The following is an 18,320-nucleotide window of genomic DNA, read 5'->3' as shown; positions in this document are numbered from 1 at the left end:
TCATTTCTGTCCCTCATGAGAAACAAGTTCACTCGTTCTCCCCATTCCCCCACCAGCGATGCCCAGTAGCAACATGCCCATCATTGCTCCCCTTCCCTCAAGCAACGTACCAGCAATCAGCAACATGGAGTTGTGACCAGGGACTGATGCTGCGTCTCATCTCTCCACGATTCTCCCTCCTCCGCCCCCAATAAGTACGCTGTCCAAATTTCTCCCCTGAAGGAGAGGTTTCTAGATGCCATCTATCCTCTGATACCTTACCCAAGTTGCCATTCTTCATGTAGGAGCCTGGGCAGCAAGTTAATTGACTGTTGGGCCCTCTCTATCCCCACCCCAACCTTCATCACCAAGCCTGATTCAGTCCTTACCCAACCCTCCAGCGACATGAATTTTCCAGCAGGAAGTTAACGACTAGCCGTCAGGAGAACGAACCCCGCCCAACTTTCCCTCTCTCTCCCCCACCACCTGACTTTCCCTCTCTCTCTTCCCCCCCACCACCACCCGACTTTCCCTCTTTCTTCACCCCCCCCCCAACAATTTTAATCGCTAAGGGAGACAAAGCCATTCGTTAGAACACTCACCCTGGCTGTGATCAGTCAACTCAGTACAAGAGTACTGATCGAAGCCAAGGCCTTGAAGGTCTGAGTGACTCAGTTCCACATAGTGGGCTTAGCAGGTGAAGAACAGGGCACTCATCTAAAAAGAGGAAAAGCAGATCACCCAGTCTGCGTTTGGTCTCCCCAGTGTAGAGGAGACCGCGTTGTGTGCAGCGGATACAGTCTACTAAATTGAAAGAAGTAAAAATAAACCGCTGTTGCACCTGGAAGGAATGTTTGGGGCCCTGGATGGTGGGAAGGGAGGAGGTGAAGGGGCAGGTGTTGCATCTCCTGCGCTCGCACAGGAAGGTGCTGTGGGGGGGGGGGGAAGAGCGGGTGTGAGGGCGAAGAGTGGACCAGGGTGTGCTGGTCCCTGGGTGTGGTAAGAGCAGACTCATCCGGATCTGGAGTTTGGTCCCACTGGTCTAAAATGGAGGGACAGCTGTACACTGGCTCTTAAAAAAAAGGAAATCAAAATCTCTGATGAGTCATCGCAACAGCTGTGACAATATGACTGATCATGACTGTGTGCAAGTTACTTTTAATAACCCGTGTTTGAGATCTGGGTCACTGCATTAAATTACGTAACACTTAAGCAAAGGCTACACCTACATCAAGAGCCAATGTCTCACCTGTCCCAGGAGTCTGCTCTTACCACACCCAGGGACCAGCACACCCAGGTCCACTCGTCGCCCCCACACCCGCTCTCCTCCCCACGGCACCTTCCTGTGCGAGCGCAGGAGATGCAACACCTGCCCCTTCACCTCCTCCCTTCCCACCATCCAGGGCCCCAAACACTCCTTCCAGGTGAAGCAGCAGTTTACTTGTACTTGTTTCAATTTAGTAGACTGTATCCGCTGCACACAATGCGGTCTCCTCTACATTGGGGAGACAAAACGCAGACTGGGTGATCGCTTTGCTGAATACCGCTGCTCTGTCTGAAAGCGTGACCCTGATCTGCCGGTCGCTTGCCATTTTAATTCCCCTTCCCACTCTGACCTCTGTCCAAGGCCTCTTACACTGTTCCGATGAAGCTCAAAGGAAGCTCAAGGAACAGCCTTATCTTTCCATTAGGCACTTTACAACCTTCCGGACTCAACATTGATTTCAATAACTTCAGATCATAACCACTGCTGCCATTTTTTCGGTCAGCCAGTGTTGGTAATGGTTCTGCAGCTGCCATTTACAGCTACTCCTGATCAATCTTTTGTTTCTTAACCTGTCCCATTACCACCTTCCTTGCCTTGCACCATCATCCCTTTTCTCATTTAATCACTCTTGTCCTCTACCCTATCGCAGACCTTCCCTTTTGTTCTTTCCTCCCCCTTCCCCTGGCTCCAGACTCCACCCCACTGTGCAGGCAATCCAGAAAACACCTTTCAATATCAATATTCTCTGGTCACCAAAAGAGATTTTGTTTTCCTTTTTAAGAGCAAAAAAAATCCAGAGTGGAGACGAGGAGAATAATTTAAAAAAAATAAAAGCAGTGAGTTGTTATGATCTGGAACGCGCTGCCTGAAAGGGCGGTGGAAGCAGATTTTGAAGTAACTTTCAAAAGGAAATTGGATAAATACTTGAAAAGGAAAAAAATTGCAGGTATGGGGAAAGAGCAGGGGGAGTGGGACTGATTGGATAGCTCTTTCAGAGAGCCAGCATGGGCACGATGGGCCGAATGGCCTCCTTCTATGCTGTACGATTCTATGAAATCGAGCAAAGAAAAGCAGAAACGGTCATCAATTACAAGGCCTCCCCTGCCTTTTCCCACTCCACGCTCTAAGGCGGGAGGGTCACTACGCTTCAGGAAAATGGGGGTGGGGACCAAATATAGAACAGGAAAGAAAATAGTACTCACAATCAAATCCTTCACCGTCACTCGTTGTTCCTTTAATGAGCTCTTCGGACGTACATGATAAAATTTCATCTCAACATCGCCACGCTTTACATTCCACAATTAAAGACTTTTCATCTCCTGAAAACACAAGGGAATACTTGGTTACCCACTTAGCATGGCCCTCAGTCCTGGTTTTGCAAGTCAATAGATGTCCACGCACAGGGTGGGGGAAGAAGGACAAGTCACCTCGCAACCTGGCCTTTGGTGCCAGACTGCTCGCTCGGGAGACCTCCCCTTCCCAGCTGTATATTAGGGGCTCACCATGAACCAGAGTTCAGTTCTTCAACAGAGAAAGCAAAGAGGGTGGATCCAGGAACGTTTGCAGCACACAATTAACGCTGCGACATGCACTATCCGAGAGATAAAGTGAAAAGGCGTGGAGAGAGGGAGCTTTTGTATTTCATTCAAAGAAGGTAGGCTACACCAACTGGTACATAATCTGCATATATTTGTTCAACCTCCACATACAGTGGGGGTGGGGGGGTGAAAAGACAAATTTAAACACAAATTCAAAACAGATCTTGAAAAAAAGTTGCTCAAAATGGGTGATGAAGCTTTGGAATAATCTATCAGTGGAGACAGATGCATTGAGGAAGTTACAAATGCTGAGTGAGTTGTAACACAACAGCGATGAGCCTTGATGGACCGAACTGTGTGGCATAGAATCATGCAGCACAGAAGGAGGCCATTCGGCCCATCGTGTACGTGCCGGCTCTTTTGAAAGAGCTATCCAATTAGTCCCACTCCCTGGCTCTTTCCTCATAGCCCTGCAAATATCCTGGATTTTTTTTTTAAAAAATGAACGTTTGTGTCCTTATCTGAAGTATACCAAAGCAGCACCAACAGGAGGAACTGGAGATTTCTCCACTCCAATGCCGAGGCCACTCTGGAGCAGCAGAGTGCTGGAAATATCAAGCCGTGGCAGGTCTCTTGGGAATTTGTGAAGTACGTCTATCGCTCCTCATAGCTTCTGAGGCTGTTAAAAAGGCATACGGGATCCTTGGCTTTATAAATATACAGGTGTAGAGTACAAAAGCAAGGAAGTTAAGCTAAACCTTTATAAAATACTGGCTAGGCTCCAGCTGGAGTATTATGTTCAATTCTGGGCACCACACTTTAGGAAGGATGTCAAGGCCTTGGAGAGGGTGCAGAGGAGATTTACTAGAATGGTGCCAGGGATGAAAGATTTTAGTTACGTGGATAGACTAGAGAATCTTGGGTTGTTCTCCTTAGAGCAGAGGAGGTTGAGGGGAGATTTAATAGAGGTGTTCAAAATCATGAAGGGTTTTGATAGAGTAAATAAGGAGAAACTGTTTCCAGTGGCAGAAGGGTCAGTAACCAGAGGACACAGATTTAATGTAATTGGCAACCGAACCAGAGGCGACATGAGGAAAAAAAATTCATGTAGCAAGTTGTTATGCTCTGGAATGCACTACCTGAAACGATGGCGGAAGCAGATTCAATAATAACTTTCAAAAGGGAATTGGATAAATACTTGAAGTGGAAAAATCTGCAGGACTTTGGGGAAAGAGCAGGGGAGCGGGACTAATTGGATAGCTCAGGCACGATGGGCCGAATGGCCTCCTTCTGTGCTGTATTATTCTATGATTCCAAAATGTCACTGAGCCTGCTCCATCCAGAGTCCATGTTTGATTATTAGATCCTGGGCTTTCCTCCCACACCACCCGTTAATCCCCTACCTTATTTCCTTCCCCAACTTCGAGGGGAAAGGGGGCAAAAATCGAACAACATTAATGTTGCTAACCCTCAATCCCTGACTCAGTTGCTTTTGAAAAAAGGCAACATAATTGATATTCCACACATCAACTCTGCTGTTGGGGAATATTCCGCCCCCCACCACCACACCAAGATCTCTTCCTCGTAAGTAATGTTGGGAGAACCCCTTTGCTTACCGCGCCAGGTCAGTAAACAAGCAAACAAGTTCAAACTTTCCCTGGCGATTCCACACCAGCCAAGGAATTAAGCACATTGCATAACCCAAGGTGATGTTTAATGAGCAGTTTAGTAAATCATTTGTTTCCAACTGAAACCAAGCAACGGGCTCAGATTAACAAATGTCCACAGCTCTCTCTCGACGGAATGCCAAGTCTCTTTAAAAAAAAAATGTTAACTTGCCCGAGTTGAAAAGAAATAAAACCTCTCCTGCACAATTTCCTATGGAAGTGAATCATAGATTCTGTCTTTTCCTACAATGCAACACCTCCAAACTACTTAATTGGCTGTGAAGCGTTTTGGGATGACCTGTAAAGGAACTATATAAATGGAAGTTCTTTCTTTCAAGTCCGCTTGTTCATGACGGCTCGGTGCTCGATCACAAGGATTTTTTCCAGGGAATATGGAGGACCACCTCCCCATCTCACAGTGGACCCTACAATGCTCATTGTGTTGTTTCTCAAGTTAGACTTTTACAGGACCTAATAGCACTTGGTAGCAAACCCGTAGTGCCCTGTGGCTCCACAGGTAAAAGAACAAACCAGAGATGGTCCCAGGTTATGCAGTTGGGCTGCTTCAATGGGCCTCAGTGTCCCTTCGCCCGGGTTTCCTTTAGTCTTGTAATTGCCCTCCCCACGTCAAACTAAGTCCGTCCGTCGGTTGTGTCCTGCCCTAGGACTGGTCCTAGCTCAAGTCTCACACACTAGATTCTTGAGCCACTTACCAGGGAAGAGTTGCTTGAAATGGTTTCCCACTACGTTCGTCACAGTGTTTTATCTTTGGAGTATCTTCTAGGTGGGCTGCAACCAAGGCTAAAGAGCCCTACCTACCCTTTATAATTGGGGGCCACCCAAGTATGCAAGTGTCCACAGCAACGGGAATAGGCCATTCAGCCCCGAGCCTGTTCTGCCGTTAAATTAGATCGTGGCTGATTTTTACCTGAACCCCATTTACCCAACTTTGATCCATGTCACTTAAAAAAATATCTATCCATCTCAGTCTTAAAAATTGACCCAGCATCCACAGCCTTTTGACAGAGAGAGTTCCAGATTTCCACTATCCTGTGTTTGGAAAACGTGCTTCCTGATTTCACTCTTAAATTGCCTAGGTCTAAATTTAAGATTATGCCCTCTTGTTCTGGATTCCCTCATTAGAGGAAAGTTTCAAAAACAAACTGGAACACATAGCATTTTGTTAAAGTACATCACCTTCTGCCTTTTGAAAAGAAAGAACAGACTTGTATTTATATAGCACCTTTCATGACCTCAAGATGTACCAAAGCACTTTACTGCCAATTAAGTACTTTTGAAGTATAGTCACTGTTGTAATGTAGGAAACGCAGCAGGTAATTTGCACACAGCAATGAGATAATGACCAGATCATCTGTTTTAGTGATGGTGGTTGTGGGATAAATATTGGCCAGGACACCAGGAGAACACCCTGCTTTCCTTCGAAATAGTGCCATGGGATCTTTTATGTCTGCCCAAGAGCGCAGAAGGGACCTCGGTTTAACATCTCATCTAAAAGATGGCACCTCCGACAGTGCAGCACTGGATGAGTCGCCTAGATTTTGCGCTCAAATCTCTGGAGTGAGACTTAAACCAACAACCTTCTGACTCAGAGGAGAGTGTGCTGCCACTAAGCCACGGCTAACAACTACAATGCATTATGAGACTTACCTGCAAAATATAAATAGATATTTCACACTTTCCCCACATGTTTGGTACAACCTTGTCCGTGTGCAGGGCTGCGGTCTTTCACACCTATACAACACCACAGTTTACACGCAATTTCTTTGCAATTGACCGCAGGCGTACCGTGGCTGCAGTGTGTACCGTCTAAAGGATGCACTGCAGCAACTCGTCAAAGCTTCTTCGACAGCACCTCCCAAACCCGTGACCTCTACCACCTAGGAGGACAAGGGCAGCAGGAGCATGGGAACAACATCACCTGCACGTTACCCTCCAAGTCACACACCATCCTGACTTGGAAATATTTCGCCGTTCCTTCGCTGGGTCAAAATCCTGGAACTCCTTACCTAACAGCACTGTGGGAGAACCTTCACCACATGGACTGCAGCGGTTCAAGGCGGCTCACCACCACCTTCTCAAGGGCAATTAGGGATGGGCAATAAATGCTAGCCTCGCCAGCGACGCCCACATCCCATGAATGAAAAAAAAAGGCTAATCCAATGAGAACACCACAATCGCAACTTAACCTTTAGTAAACAACAGGTTTAATTTCAAACTCATCTGCTCAAGTAGATCGGAATATCCAGAGACTTGAGCATAAAAACGAATCCAGAATCCAGAATCCAAATCCAGAACGAGGGGTCACAGTCTCAGGATACGGGGTAGGACATTTAGGACTGAGATGAGGAAAAATTTCTTCACTCAGAGGGTGGTGAACCTGTGGAATTCTCTACCCCAGAAGGCTGTGGAGGCCAAGTCACTGAATATATTTAAGAAGGAGCTAGATAGATTTCTAGACACAAAAGGCATCAAGGGGTATGGGGAGAGAGCAGGAATATGGTATTGAGATAGAGGATCAGCCATGATCATATTGAATGGCGCAGCAGGCTCGAAGGGCCGAATGGCCTACTCCTGCTCCTATTTTCTATGTTTCTATAAAACTCGGCAGCCAATTTGCGCACAGCAAGCTCCCACAAATAGCAATGAGATAATGACCATATAATCTATTTTCGAGATGACGGTTGAGGGATAAATATTGGTCAGGACACTGGGTAGATCTCCCCTGCACTCCTTCAAAATATTGCTATGGAATCTTTTAAGTCCATCCGAGAGGGCAGATGGGGTCTCAGTTTAACGTCTCATCCGAAAGACGGCACCGCCGACAATGCAGCACTCCCTCGGTACTGCACTGAACCATCAGTCTAGATTATGCACTCAAGTCCCTGGAGTGGGACTTGAAGCTACAAACATCTGACTCTGAGACGAGAGTGCTACCCACTGAGCCAAGGCTGACACTAAAAACAAATATACATACACATATTCTGCCATCTGTCCTCGTCAAAACAATGGCATAATGATAACCAGCATTCCAGAAATACTTCACTCACAAACAGACCTGCCTCTATCTGTCCCTATGCCACAAGATTTGATAGAAGTATGTAAGTGTGGTTTTGCTTTGTCCCTCCAGAAGGTGCCGGTTCTTGCTGGTGCTCAGTGCCATAGGCACATGGGCGATAACTCCAGCACCTAACTCAAGTAGCCAGTCTTCATGGGGAAACCTAGACAGACAGTGAACGTTGGCTGCCTCCTCAACCGTGGGGATCACCACAGCCCAATCGTGTCCTCACCTGATGTCGACACACATGGACCTTCCACCAGGGGTCATCACTGGAAAGCTGGCCCAGGAGTAGACATCCTGGCTGATGTAGTCCCCCTCAAAAACCATGGGATGTGCAAGCCAATTATTAGCAACCCAACTGTTTCCCTGGCTGATGCGAGGTAACCCAACACAGGCTGGAAATCCACCCTGCTGGCCTGTAGGACTTAGCACTGCAATGCAGGCAAGCCCCATCTCAACCACACAGCTGAACAGCTCATTAACAGCAATGATGTGATCATTTAGTGGTTGATTCTGGGGTAAACCACGGTCTCGCATTGCTCTGCTGCAGCACACAAAAATTAGTCAGAACCAGAGAGTCGAGTCACTGCACTGGGGGCACTATTACTTCACTGGGATTTACCCAAGGGGAAAACAAAAATACACCAGGAGAGGATGTTGATTTGCATATTGGAACAGAAGCCTTTGAGGTCACTTACGTAGGCAAAGAACAAGATGACCGGTTTGCGGGGGGGCGGGTGGGAGTGGGGGGCAGGCGGAGGAAGGAGAGGGACACACAGAACAACCAACAAAGACAACAACTTGCATTTATATAAACGCCTTTAACATCCCAAGATTCTTTATAGGAACGTAAATCAGACAAAGTTTGACACCAAGCCACATAAGGTGACCAAGGTAGGTTTTAAAGAGCGCCTTAAAAGGTTTTAAGGAGAAGAGGTAGATAGGCTTGGGGAGGGAATTCCAGAACTTAGGGCCTAGGCAGCTGAAGGCACGGCCGCCAATTGTGGGGCGAAGGTGGGGGATGCACAATCGGCCAGAATTTGGAGGAACGTAGATTCTCGGGCTGGAGGAGGTTACAGAGATAGGGAGGGGCGAGGCCGTGGAGGGATTTGAACACAGGATGAAAAGTCAAAAAGGTTCCAAGTTTAAAGCTCACAAATGAGCAGTGAGAAAAGAATTTTTAATGTTGGCAGAAAATTCCCAAAGTGTTCCATTCACAGGCCAAAATTTTCCTGGGGACTTGCACCATTGTAACAGCGCATCTACAGCGTAGGGGGTGCTAAGTTGGGCCGTGTAGCACCAGTTGTTTCGCGGCCACTACGCGGCCTGCCGAAGTGCCAAGATGGTGTCTTGGCTGTGCATGCACATTTCCAGCGTGCCGTGCGCCGGACGCCATCTTGGTACAGGAGTTAGCGGAGGCGCAGATAACGAACACCGGAAACATGTAAAGGAGAAAATGGATACAATCAGTGCACAACGCTGATTTAAAGTGATAAGTCCCAAAATGGTGTCTTAACCCCAATCATCTGAATGCGTCTTAGAGTGCCTGAAGGACCCCTAAAAGCACTATTTAAAGGCACCATGCAGGATTTACAGGTTAGTGGCTGGATTATTGCTTCTGGCTGCCAAGACATTTGTAACTGTTTTTAGAGGTCTCCTATACTTGAATACTAGGTCGCAGAGACATAGCCTAACATTTAGAGCCAAGACGTGCAGGAGCGAAGTTAGGAAATGTTTCTACTCGCAAAGGGTGGGAGAAGTTTGGAACGCTCTTCTGCAAACGGCAGTTGATGCTAGCTCAATTGTGAATTCTAGATCTGAGATTGATAGATTTCTGTGAACCAAGGGTATTAAGGGATATGAAGCTAGGGCAGGTATATGGAGTTAGGTCACAGGTCCACCATGATCTCATTGAATGGCGGAACAGGCTCGAGAGGCTAAATGTTCACTGCCCCTTGTTGCATCCTGATACGCGCCACCTTCTCCTGCAAGAAAGCGGGACGTATGTCTGGATGATGAGCCTGTCATGGCTGAACAGCTGCCAGTGTGTGTGTGACCTGTGAGTTGTGCAATAGTGGTAATGTGTAAGGGTGAGAGGAAGCATGTGATTGGAAGAGTTGAGTACTGATGGAAAGAGTTTGTTGATATGTGGGTGATGGGGAGTGTAGTGCGTGGATGCGGCTAGTGGCATAGTTGGTAGGAGACACCACTCATGTCAAAGCATTGAACTTCTTCCTGCACTGCATCCATGTTTATGATGGCTGTGCGCCTGGCTTTGACTTCGTCCCCGGTGCCTTTTGGGTATATATCTGGAGGGCCTCTTGCGCCCGACCCCCCTCCGTGGATATAGGATGTCCCTCTTTCTGTCTACCTCTTGCACCAAGGTCTCTAGTGCATCAGAGAACCTTGGTGCATGCACTCTCGCAGACATGGTACCAACTCAGATCGGCGAGGTCTGGCGTGCAGATTGGAGGATGTGGAATTTAGTAGTGCACAACCTTTTAACATAACTCATCAGTTTGTAAACATAGGGACGGGATCTGCATCTGTGTTTTACGTGTGCGATGTCTGATCTCCGTTCAGACTCCGTGCAGACGGCAGACTGTTATTTTCAGCAAATAACAGGTACCAGTTACCTTTAAGAGATTAAGGGACAGCCTGCCTTTAAGAGATTGGAGCTCCCCCTGCAGGTGGAAAGTGCAAATTGCATGGAATCCTCGTTCAACACTGATTTCCAATGCCGATTGCAGGTAAGTCCTCAGGCCTGACAAAAGTCTCGTCCTGTCTGCGCAAGGGCCTTTGGGTGTGGAGGTAATAGTGGATCACGCTACCCCCGCCCAATAACAGGCCCTATCCAATTTTTCTCCCCCCCCCCCCCCCCCAAACCAGGGACCCAAGGAACAGCACAAAACGCCGCTCCCCATTTTCCGGGGACTTTTGAACCACTCCGGACTGCCTTTGGTCCTCCTCCTCAATATGGCGTCAATTCACCACAGGAGGATCAGGTTGCACAAAAAACAAAGATGCAGAAAAATCTGATAATATTTCAAATCTGACTCCGTTTTCAGGTATCTCTGGCAGACTGACCAGTGTAGATTTTTTAAGCAAGAAGCTGCAAGATTAAATCACTAGATAGCAACCGAAAATTGGCAAAAGAAAGCCACCATAAAGGCGCATCAAAAAAAGGAACCAGTCGAGGCAGGATTGTTTATAAAAGTTAACTTATGTTTTGATGGTGTTGGGAAAAAAAAACCAGCAGATGGGAGGCCGGCCAGGAGAGCATTGGCATAGTTGAGTCTGGAGATAACAAAATTTCTCCTCTCTTCAACCTTGGGTGACATCCAAAATATGGGTCTTGGCCCTTTCACCTCGGTTTCTCAATTTTAAAAAAATCTGAATGGTATGAGTGGACTCCACGGTCTGTTCTCGACTGGTTCCATTCTTATCATGTACATGCTGCCCCTCAGCGACAATCATATGAAGACACAACCTCAGGTTCGACATGTACGCTGATGTCACCCAGCTCTTCCTTACCACCACCTCGCTCGATCCCTCTACTACCTTGGTGTTGTCAGGCTGCTTGTCCGACATCCAGTATTGGATGAACAGAAACTTCTTCCAAATAAACAAACATTGGGAAGGCCAAAACCATTGTCTTCGGCCCATGCCAAAAACTCCATTCCCTAGCCACTGATTCCATCCCCCTCTCTACCACTGTCTGAGGCTGAACCAGATTGTTCACAACCTTGGCGTCCTATTTGACTCAGAGCTGAGCTTCCGAGCCCATATTCTCTCCATCACCAAGACCGCCTACTTCCACCAAAGTAACATCGCCCGTCTTCGCCCCTGCCTCAGCGCATCTGCTGCTGAAACCCTCATCCATGGCTTAGTTACCTCCGGACTCAATTATACCCATACTCTCCTGGCCGTCCTCCCACACTGCACCCTCTGTAAACTTGAGCTCATCCAAAGTTCTGCTGCCCATATGCTAATTTGCATCAAGTCCTGTTCACCCCTCACCCCCATGCTCGTTGACCTACATTGGCTCCTGGTCCAGCAATGCCTGAATTTAACAATTCTCATCCTTGTTTTCAGGTCTCTCCATGGCCTTGTCCCTCCCCATCTCTATAACCTCCTCCAGCCCTACAACCCTCCGTGATCTCTGCGCTCCTCCAAATCTGGCGTCTTGCTCATCCCCGATTTTCATCACTCCACCATTGGCGGCCATACCTTCAGCTGACTAAGCCCTAAGCTCTGGAATTCCCTCCCAAAACTTCTCTCTCCTCCTTTAAGACACTCCCTAAAATCTGCCTCTTTGACCAAGCTTTTGGTCATCTGTCCTAATATCTCCTTATGTGGCTCAGTGTCAAATTTTGTTTGATAATCGCCCCTGTGAAGCACCTTGGGACGTTTTACTACATTAAAGGCGCTGTATAAATGCAAGTTGTTGATGGGTAAATACAAACAGCAATTGATTGATTGAGGATAAACACAGACATGATATGATCCATAAAGATTACACACGAATATACAAAGGTAGAAGACAGCACTGAAATTCATCTAGTGCCAAATGTTAATACCATACACTGATTTCCCTCACACCCCGCAAATCACGCTCTCTGGGAATAAAGGTTTGTTGTTGATTCACCCGACTATTCAGTTCCATCAACTGCCTGGATGACTGTTTTATATATTCACTGTGTAAAGTTGTTAACTATCTGCTCACCTTCCTCTTCAGATGCCAAGTCGATTCCACCCTGCAGAAATTACAAAAACTGATTTAGATACACACAAAGTGATATAGAAAAAGACTTGTGTTTATAAAAATCTTATTCGGGCCCAGAATAATCTTAAAGCACCTCACATACAATGAATCAGCCGTAGTGATGTCTACCCTCTCAGATGGAATTGAAAGATCCCGTGACACTATTTTGAACAAGTTTAAACTCGGTGGTGGGGAAGCTTTTAGAAACGATAATCCGGGACAAAATGAATGGTCACTTGGACAAGTGTGAATTAATAAAAAAGGAAAGCCAGCACAGATTTGTTAAAGGTAAAGTGTGTTTAACTGATTTGATTTGAGTTTTTTGATGAGATAATAGAGAGGGTTGATGAGGGCAATGCAGTTGATGTTGTATATATGGACTTTGAAAAAGGCATTTGATAAAATGCCACATAATAGGCTTGCAGGAAAATTGAAGCCCATGGAATAAAGTGGGCAGTGGCAGCATAGATACGAAATTGGCTAAGTGACAGGAAACAGAGAGTAGTGGTGAACGGTTGTTTTTCGGACTGGACGGAGATGTACAGTGGTGTTCCCCAGGGGTCAATACTAGGACCACTGCTTTTTTTGATATATATTAATGACTTGGACTTGGGTGTACAGGGCACAATTTCCAAATTTGCAGGTGACACAAAACTTGGAAGTGTAATAAACAGTGAGGAGGATAGTGATAGACTTCAAGAGGACAGAGACAGCCTGGTGGAACGGGCAGACGAAATTTAATGCAGAGAAGTGCAAAGTGATACATTTTCACAGGAATAATGAGGAGAGGCAATATAAACTAAATGGTACAATTCCAAAGTGGGTGCAGGAACAGAGAGATCTAGGAGTATATGTGCACAAATCTTTGAAGGTGGCAGGACAGGTTAAGAAAGCAGTTAAAAAAGCATATGGGATCCTGGGCTTTATAAACAGAGGCATAGAGTACAAAAGCAAGGAAGTAACGACAAACTTTTATAAAACACTGGTTCAGCCACAACTGGAGTATTGTGTCCAATTCTGGGCACCGCACTTTAGGAAGGATGTGAAAGCCTTAAAGAGGGTACAGAAAAGATTTACTAGAATGATTCCAAGGATGAGGGGCTTCAGTTACATGGATAGACTGGAAAAGCTGGGGTTGTTCTCCTTAGAGCAGAGAAGATTCGACAGAAGTGTTCAAAATCATGACGGGTTTAGATGAAGTAAATAAAGAGAAACTGTTCCCATTGGCAGAAGGGTCGAGAACCAAAGGACACAGATTGAAGGTGACTGGCAAAAGAACCAAAGGCGACATGGGGAAAATCTTTTTTTTTTAAACACAGCGAGCAGTTATGATCTGGAATGCACTGCCTGAAAGGGTGGTGGAAGCAGATTCTATTGTGGTTTTCAAAAAGGAATTGGATAAATACACAAAGGGAAAAAATTTGCAGGGCTATGGGGAAAGAGCAGGAGAATGGGACTAACTGGATTGCTCTTACAAAGGGCTCGATGGGCCGAATGGCCTCTTTCTGTGCAGTAACCATTCTATGATTCTAAAAGCAGGGGAGTTCTCCCAGGTGTCCTGGCCAATATTGACCCCTCAAGCAACATCACTAAAACAAATTATCTGGTCATTAGTATATTGCTGTTTGTGAGATCTTGCTGTGTTCAAATTGGCTGCCACATTTCTTTCATTACAATAGTGACTACACTTCAAGAGTACTTCATTGGCTGTAAAGCACTTTGGGGCATCCTGCAAGGTGCTACAGAAGTGCAAGTCTTTCTTATGAAGCAACTATATGTACATACACACACGGGCAATTCTTAATAAAATATACACAAGGTTGGACAAGGACATATTGGCATATGCACAGGTGAGATACAGAAGGAAATAAGATCTATCTAGAGACTCCCGTGCAGTCTATTGGTGTAGGGTCACGTCAAAGCCAGACAGGGATTGGAAGGTCAATTTTTTAATTAAAAAACGTTCTCACTGATAAGAGTAAGACAACATTCCATGGGGTCATCCCCACTTTAAATGAACAATGGTATCTCACTGTAACCTGTCACATTAGGCGGTGTTTCGAGTCACAGTGAGGCGGAGCCGCAATCCCAAGTATTCAGAACTTCACATATTAAAAAAAATCAATGGTGACCCCAAGCAGAATTTGATCAAAAGATAGTTTCGATTCGATACGGAAATTGATCAAAGTGCTTTAAGGGGAGGGAGGTACATCGTTTTTTCTTTTAAAAAAAAGAAACTTACACTAATAAGGAAAGGTCATTTCATTAAAACTTTGTCATAAGTTGCTCTTACCTTAAGCAAAGTAAGAAGTAACGACTTGTATGTTGAGTTCTGATCCAGTAATGCAGCAGTAACTCCTTCTGTCCCCAGGCTCGTAGGATCACAAGTGACAGTTAGCTGACACCGCTACAGACACTAACAAGCATAATCTTCCTTTTTATTTAACAAAAAGGGGAAAAAAACGTGTTTTGCAGTGGGCGGGACGGTCAAAGTGTGTGAAGCCTGGAGTTGTGGCTGATTGATTGAAGTGTCTGTCCATTCACAGGCTGAGGTGGGTGGGTTGGAATAGTTTGTGTGGTTCACGTTTCCCAGTGCCGGTGAAGCAGGAGGTGGGAGGTGCGGTTCTTTATCCACAATGATGAGAAATTGAGAGAAAAGAGTGGGGTGGAGATGAGTGAGTGAGCGAGGTAAAAGTGATCATGCAGAAGAGAATAGAGAGAAAGGGGGGGAAAAAAATGAGAATGGAAAAAAGCAGACCTGTGGAAACAAAGGGAAGGGAGAAATGGTAATGTAACAGGGAAGAGGGATTCAAGATCCACAATTTCTGGCTGCACTTCACTCCCACGCTCTTGATTTTTGGCCGCCCGGTGAGGAGGGGGGCAGGCAAGTTGGAGGACCTCCTTGTGGGCCTGGCCGAGGTGGCCATCCACAGGTCCAGGTTGGACGTGGCCTGTGTGGGCAGTCGCTCCGGCTGTCTGCCTCTTTTCCGCGGCTTTCTCTGTGCCCGGGTGGCCCTGGAGAGGGAGCACGCGGTGTCTGCCGGTACGCTTGAGGCTTTCCGCGACCGGTGGGCACCGCAGGGACTGGAGGGCATAGTAGACAATAGCAACAACATTATGATTTAATTTGATAAGTTTCCTTTGTCCTTTTTTACGATTTGTGTTTTATTAGTTGTGCCCCTTAAAAAAAAAGAGGCTGGGGGGAAGGTGAGGAGAAGTTGAAAACTGCTTCTCCAATGGTTAAGGCAGTGAGAAGCTTAGCCATACACTCAAGGTTGGCTCCAAGTTTGATCCCGTCAGCTGAACGGATCTCAGCTGGGACAAAGATGAGGAGGTATTACAATTGGCCTCAGTGCCCCAGGTTTGGGACTGTTTTAATTGGACCAAAAAGGGTGGCACTGTGAGAACCCCCTGTCAGCGGAGCAGAAAGAGCACTAAAAGTGCCCCCCCCCAATCTGGGGAGGGTCCCACTAATAAAACATTCATACAGATGGTCCAATTAAACTTGAAGGAGGCACAAAATAAAACAAAATCACAGTCTCATGGCCAATAATGCAGTTAACGTCCCGTGGTGCCCACCGGTCGTGGGGAAGCTCCAACCGGGCACCGCATGGTCACTCTCCTTGGCCGCCCGGGCGAGCGCAAGACTGTGGAAGAGTAGCGGGCAAGTCAGAGTAACCCTCCCCGGGGCCCCTAAGCATCCTGGGCCTATGGGGTTGGGGGAGGGCCCAAGCAGGGGGGGGTCATGATCCTAATCGCTGTCCATGTGTGGACCTCCTGTGCCAATGAGCTTGGACTCGGCCCATCCCTGTTCACACTATGCTCACACCTGACCAATGGCCAATGCAGCAGAAGATGCCCCGTGGAACTGCACCTCATGTTTTAAGGACAAGAGCAGTAGTATGGGGAAAACAGGTGAGAAAAAAGGGCGAGGACAACAGCTGAGGAAAGAACCAAGAGGGATGATAATACAATATAACAATCCAAAAGTGCGCCAAGAAATTGAAAAAGAAACACTGTGCTCGAAATATGTAAAATTCAAATTGGAAGAGTAAAAAGCCATTCCTTCCATTGATCCTGCACAGCTTGCTCTATCACAGATTCCACAGGATAGCTTTTCCTTCATTTGCTAAAAAATGACATGTTTAGGAAAATAGGAACAGAAGTAGGCCACTCAGCCCCTCGAGCCTGTTCCGCCAGTCAGTTAGATCGCGTACCTTAACTCCATTTACATGTCTTTGCTCCATATCCCTTGACACCTTTACCTAACAAAAATCTATCGATCTCAGTTTTGAAAATTTCAACTGACCCCCAGCCTCAACAGCTTTTTGAAGGAGAGAGTTCCTTATTTCCACTACCCTTTGTGTGAAAAAGTGCTTTCTGATTTGACTCCTAAATGGTCTAGCTCTAATTTTAAGATTATGCACCCTTGTTCTGGAATCCCCCACCACAGGAAATAGATAATTTCTCTCTATCTACCCCATTGAGTCTCTTTATCATTTTAAACATCTCAATTAGATCACCCCTTAATTTTCTATACTCAAGGAAATACAAGTCTAGTCTATGCAACCTGTCCTCATACTTAATCTTTTTGGCCCAGGTATCATTCTAGTGAATCTGCGCTGCATCCCCTCCAAAGCCAATATATCCTTCCTGAAGTGCGGTGTCCAGAACTGAACACAATACACGGAATAGGGTCTAACCAGAGCTTTATATAACAGTAATATAACTTCTACCCCTTTGTATTCCATCCCCTTTGAGATAAAGGCCAACATTCCATATTTGTTGTACCCGTCCACTAGCTTTTAATGATTTCTGTACTTGGACCCCTAAATCTCTCTGCTCCTCCACAGTTGCTCACTTCTCACCATTTAGAAAATACTCTGATCTATCTTTCTTAGGTACAACATGTACTTGATATATCTTCCTCCATTGAAACTGGTTTTCCAGCTTCAAACTCACCACTAACTTTTTTGTTGCTAATAATAGGAAACAGAGAAAAGTACCTCATCGTGTCACAACACTCCACCTAATAGAATTGCTCACCACGGTAACACAGTTTGAGATGGTAAATAATGAATGATTATTTCCACTAGTTAGTGAATCAGTAACAAAGCGTTTAAAGTATCAGGAGTATGAAAGGGGAGGTTAGAAGGAATTCTTTCACGTAGAAGCTCATTAGAATATGAAGTACATTACCACAAATGGCTATTAAAGCCAAGTCAATGACATTTAAGAGGGAATTCGATAAACACTTAAAATCATTAAAAGGGTATAAAGAGCAGGGAAATGGAATTAAAATACATTGATCTGATGCGGAGCTAGCACCTGCACGGGCACAATGGGCCGAATGGTGACTTTCTTTGCTGAAAATTTAAGAGTATATGATCGGAATACATACTGGGCTTAAAACTTTACAATAATCCACTGCAGATTATGACTTTCAATATTAGCAACATCATCTAAACTTAAACTATTGACGTGAATGATATTAGGTGATTGACCAATACTTCATTTTTTAAATTAAAAATGCACAAGGAGGTGAAAATCAACCATTATTACCATCAAGAGAAGCAATAATGGCCCTTGGGAGCCAACAACAGATTTACTCATCTATCAGCAACCATTCCTGGGTTGAGATTTTTTTACACATTAAGATTGACCTGGTCACGTCATACAAGCAACCATCTCAGTCTTCAGACTTTGAGCTTTCCCTTGGCTGAAAAAAATTGCTGTTTGATCAAAGTCCAATACTGCTCCGAGGGTTGGTGACGTTTATGGCGGGCAGCCCTCTTGATTGTGTTCTGCCATTCAAGTTTACCAATAAATAAAAAGTATGGTGGGTTAGCCAAGGTTCCTTGTGTGGTGGATGCTGTTCCTCCATTTGGAGGAACCTTCATTACTATTTTGTTGACCATGGGGTCCCCCACTGTCCATGTAATAGCCAATGTAAGCACGTAGAGCCAATAAGACTGATGTCGCTCTCCTGCTACCTGAACTGTGAAAGTGCCTTTTGGTGAGGCCA

At 45.8% G+C, this 18,320-nt stretch overlaps 1 protein-coding gene across 1 annotated transcript in view; it reads right to left on the bottom strand.

The window, feature by feature from the left end:
* The window catches only part of LOC137305351 (uncharacterized), a 33,693-nt gene extending 18,647 nt beyond the window's left edge, over nucleotides 1-15,046 (bottom strand). Inside the window, exons 1-3 of the mRNA XM_067974190.1 lie at nucleotides 14,589-15,046; nucleotides 12,257-12,287; nucleotides 2,449-2,565 (exon numbers count right to left, since the gene is read on the bottom strand). Coding sequence (XP_067830291.1) covers nucleotides 2,449-2,517 — 69 coding nt within the window. The 5' untranslated portion in view covers nucleotides 2,518-2,565; nucleotides 12,257-12,287; nucleotides 14,589-15,046. The remainder of the gene's footprint in view (nucleotides 1-2,448; nucleotides 2,566-12,256; nucleotides 12,288-14,588) is intronic.
* Between the last annotated feature and the right edge of the window lie 3,274 nt (nucleotides 15,047-18,320).

The sequence above is a fragment of the Heptranchias perlo genome, chromosome 40 (genome assembly GCF_035084215.1).
Source record: "Heptranchias perlo isolate sHepPer1 chromosome 40, sHepPer1.hap1, whole genome shotgun sequence".
NCBI classification, from domain to species: Eukaryota; Metazoa; Chordata; class Chondrichthyes; order Hexanchiformes; family Hexanchidae; genus Heptranchias; species Heptranchias perlo.
This window is presented reverse-complemented; position numbering and strand designations above follow the sequence as displayed.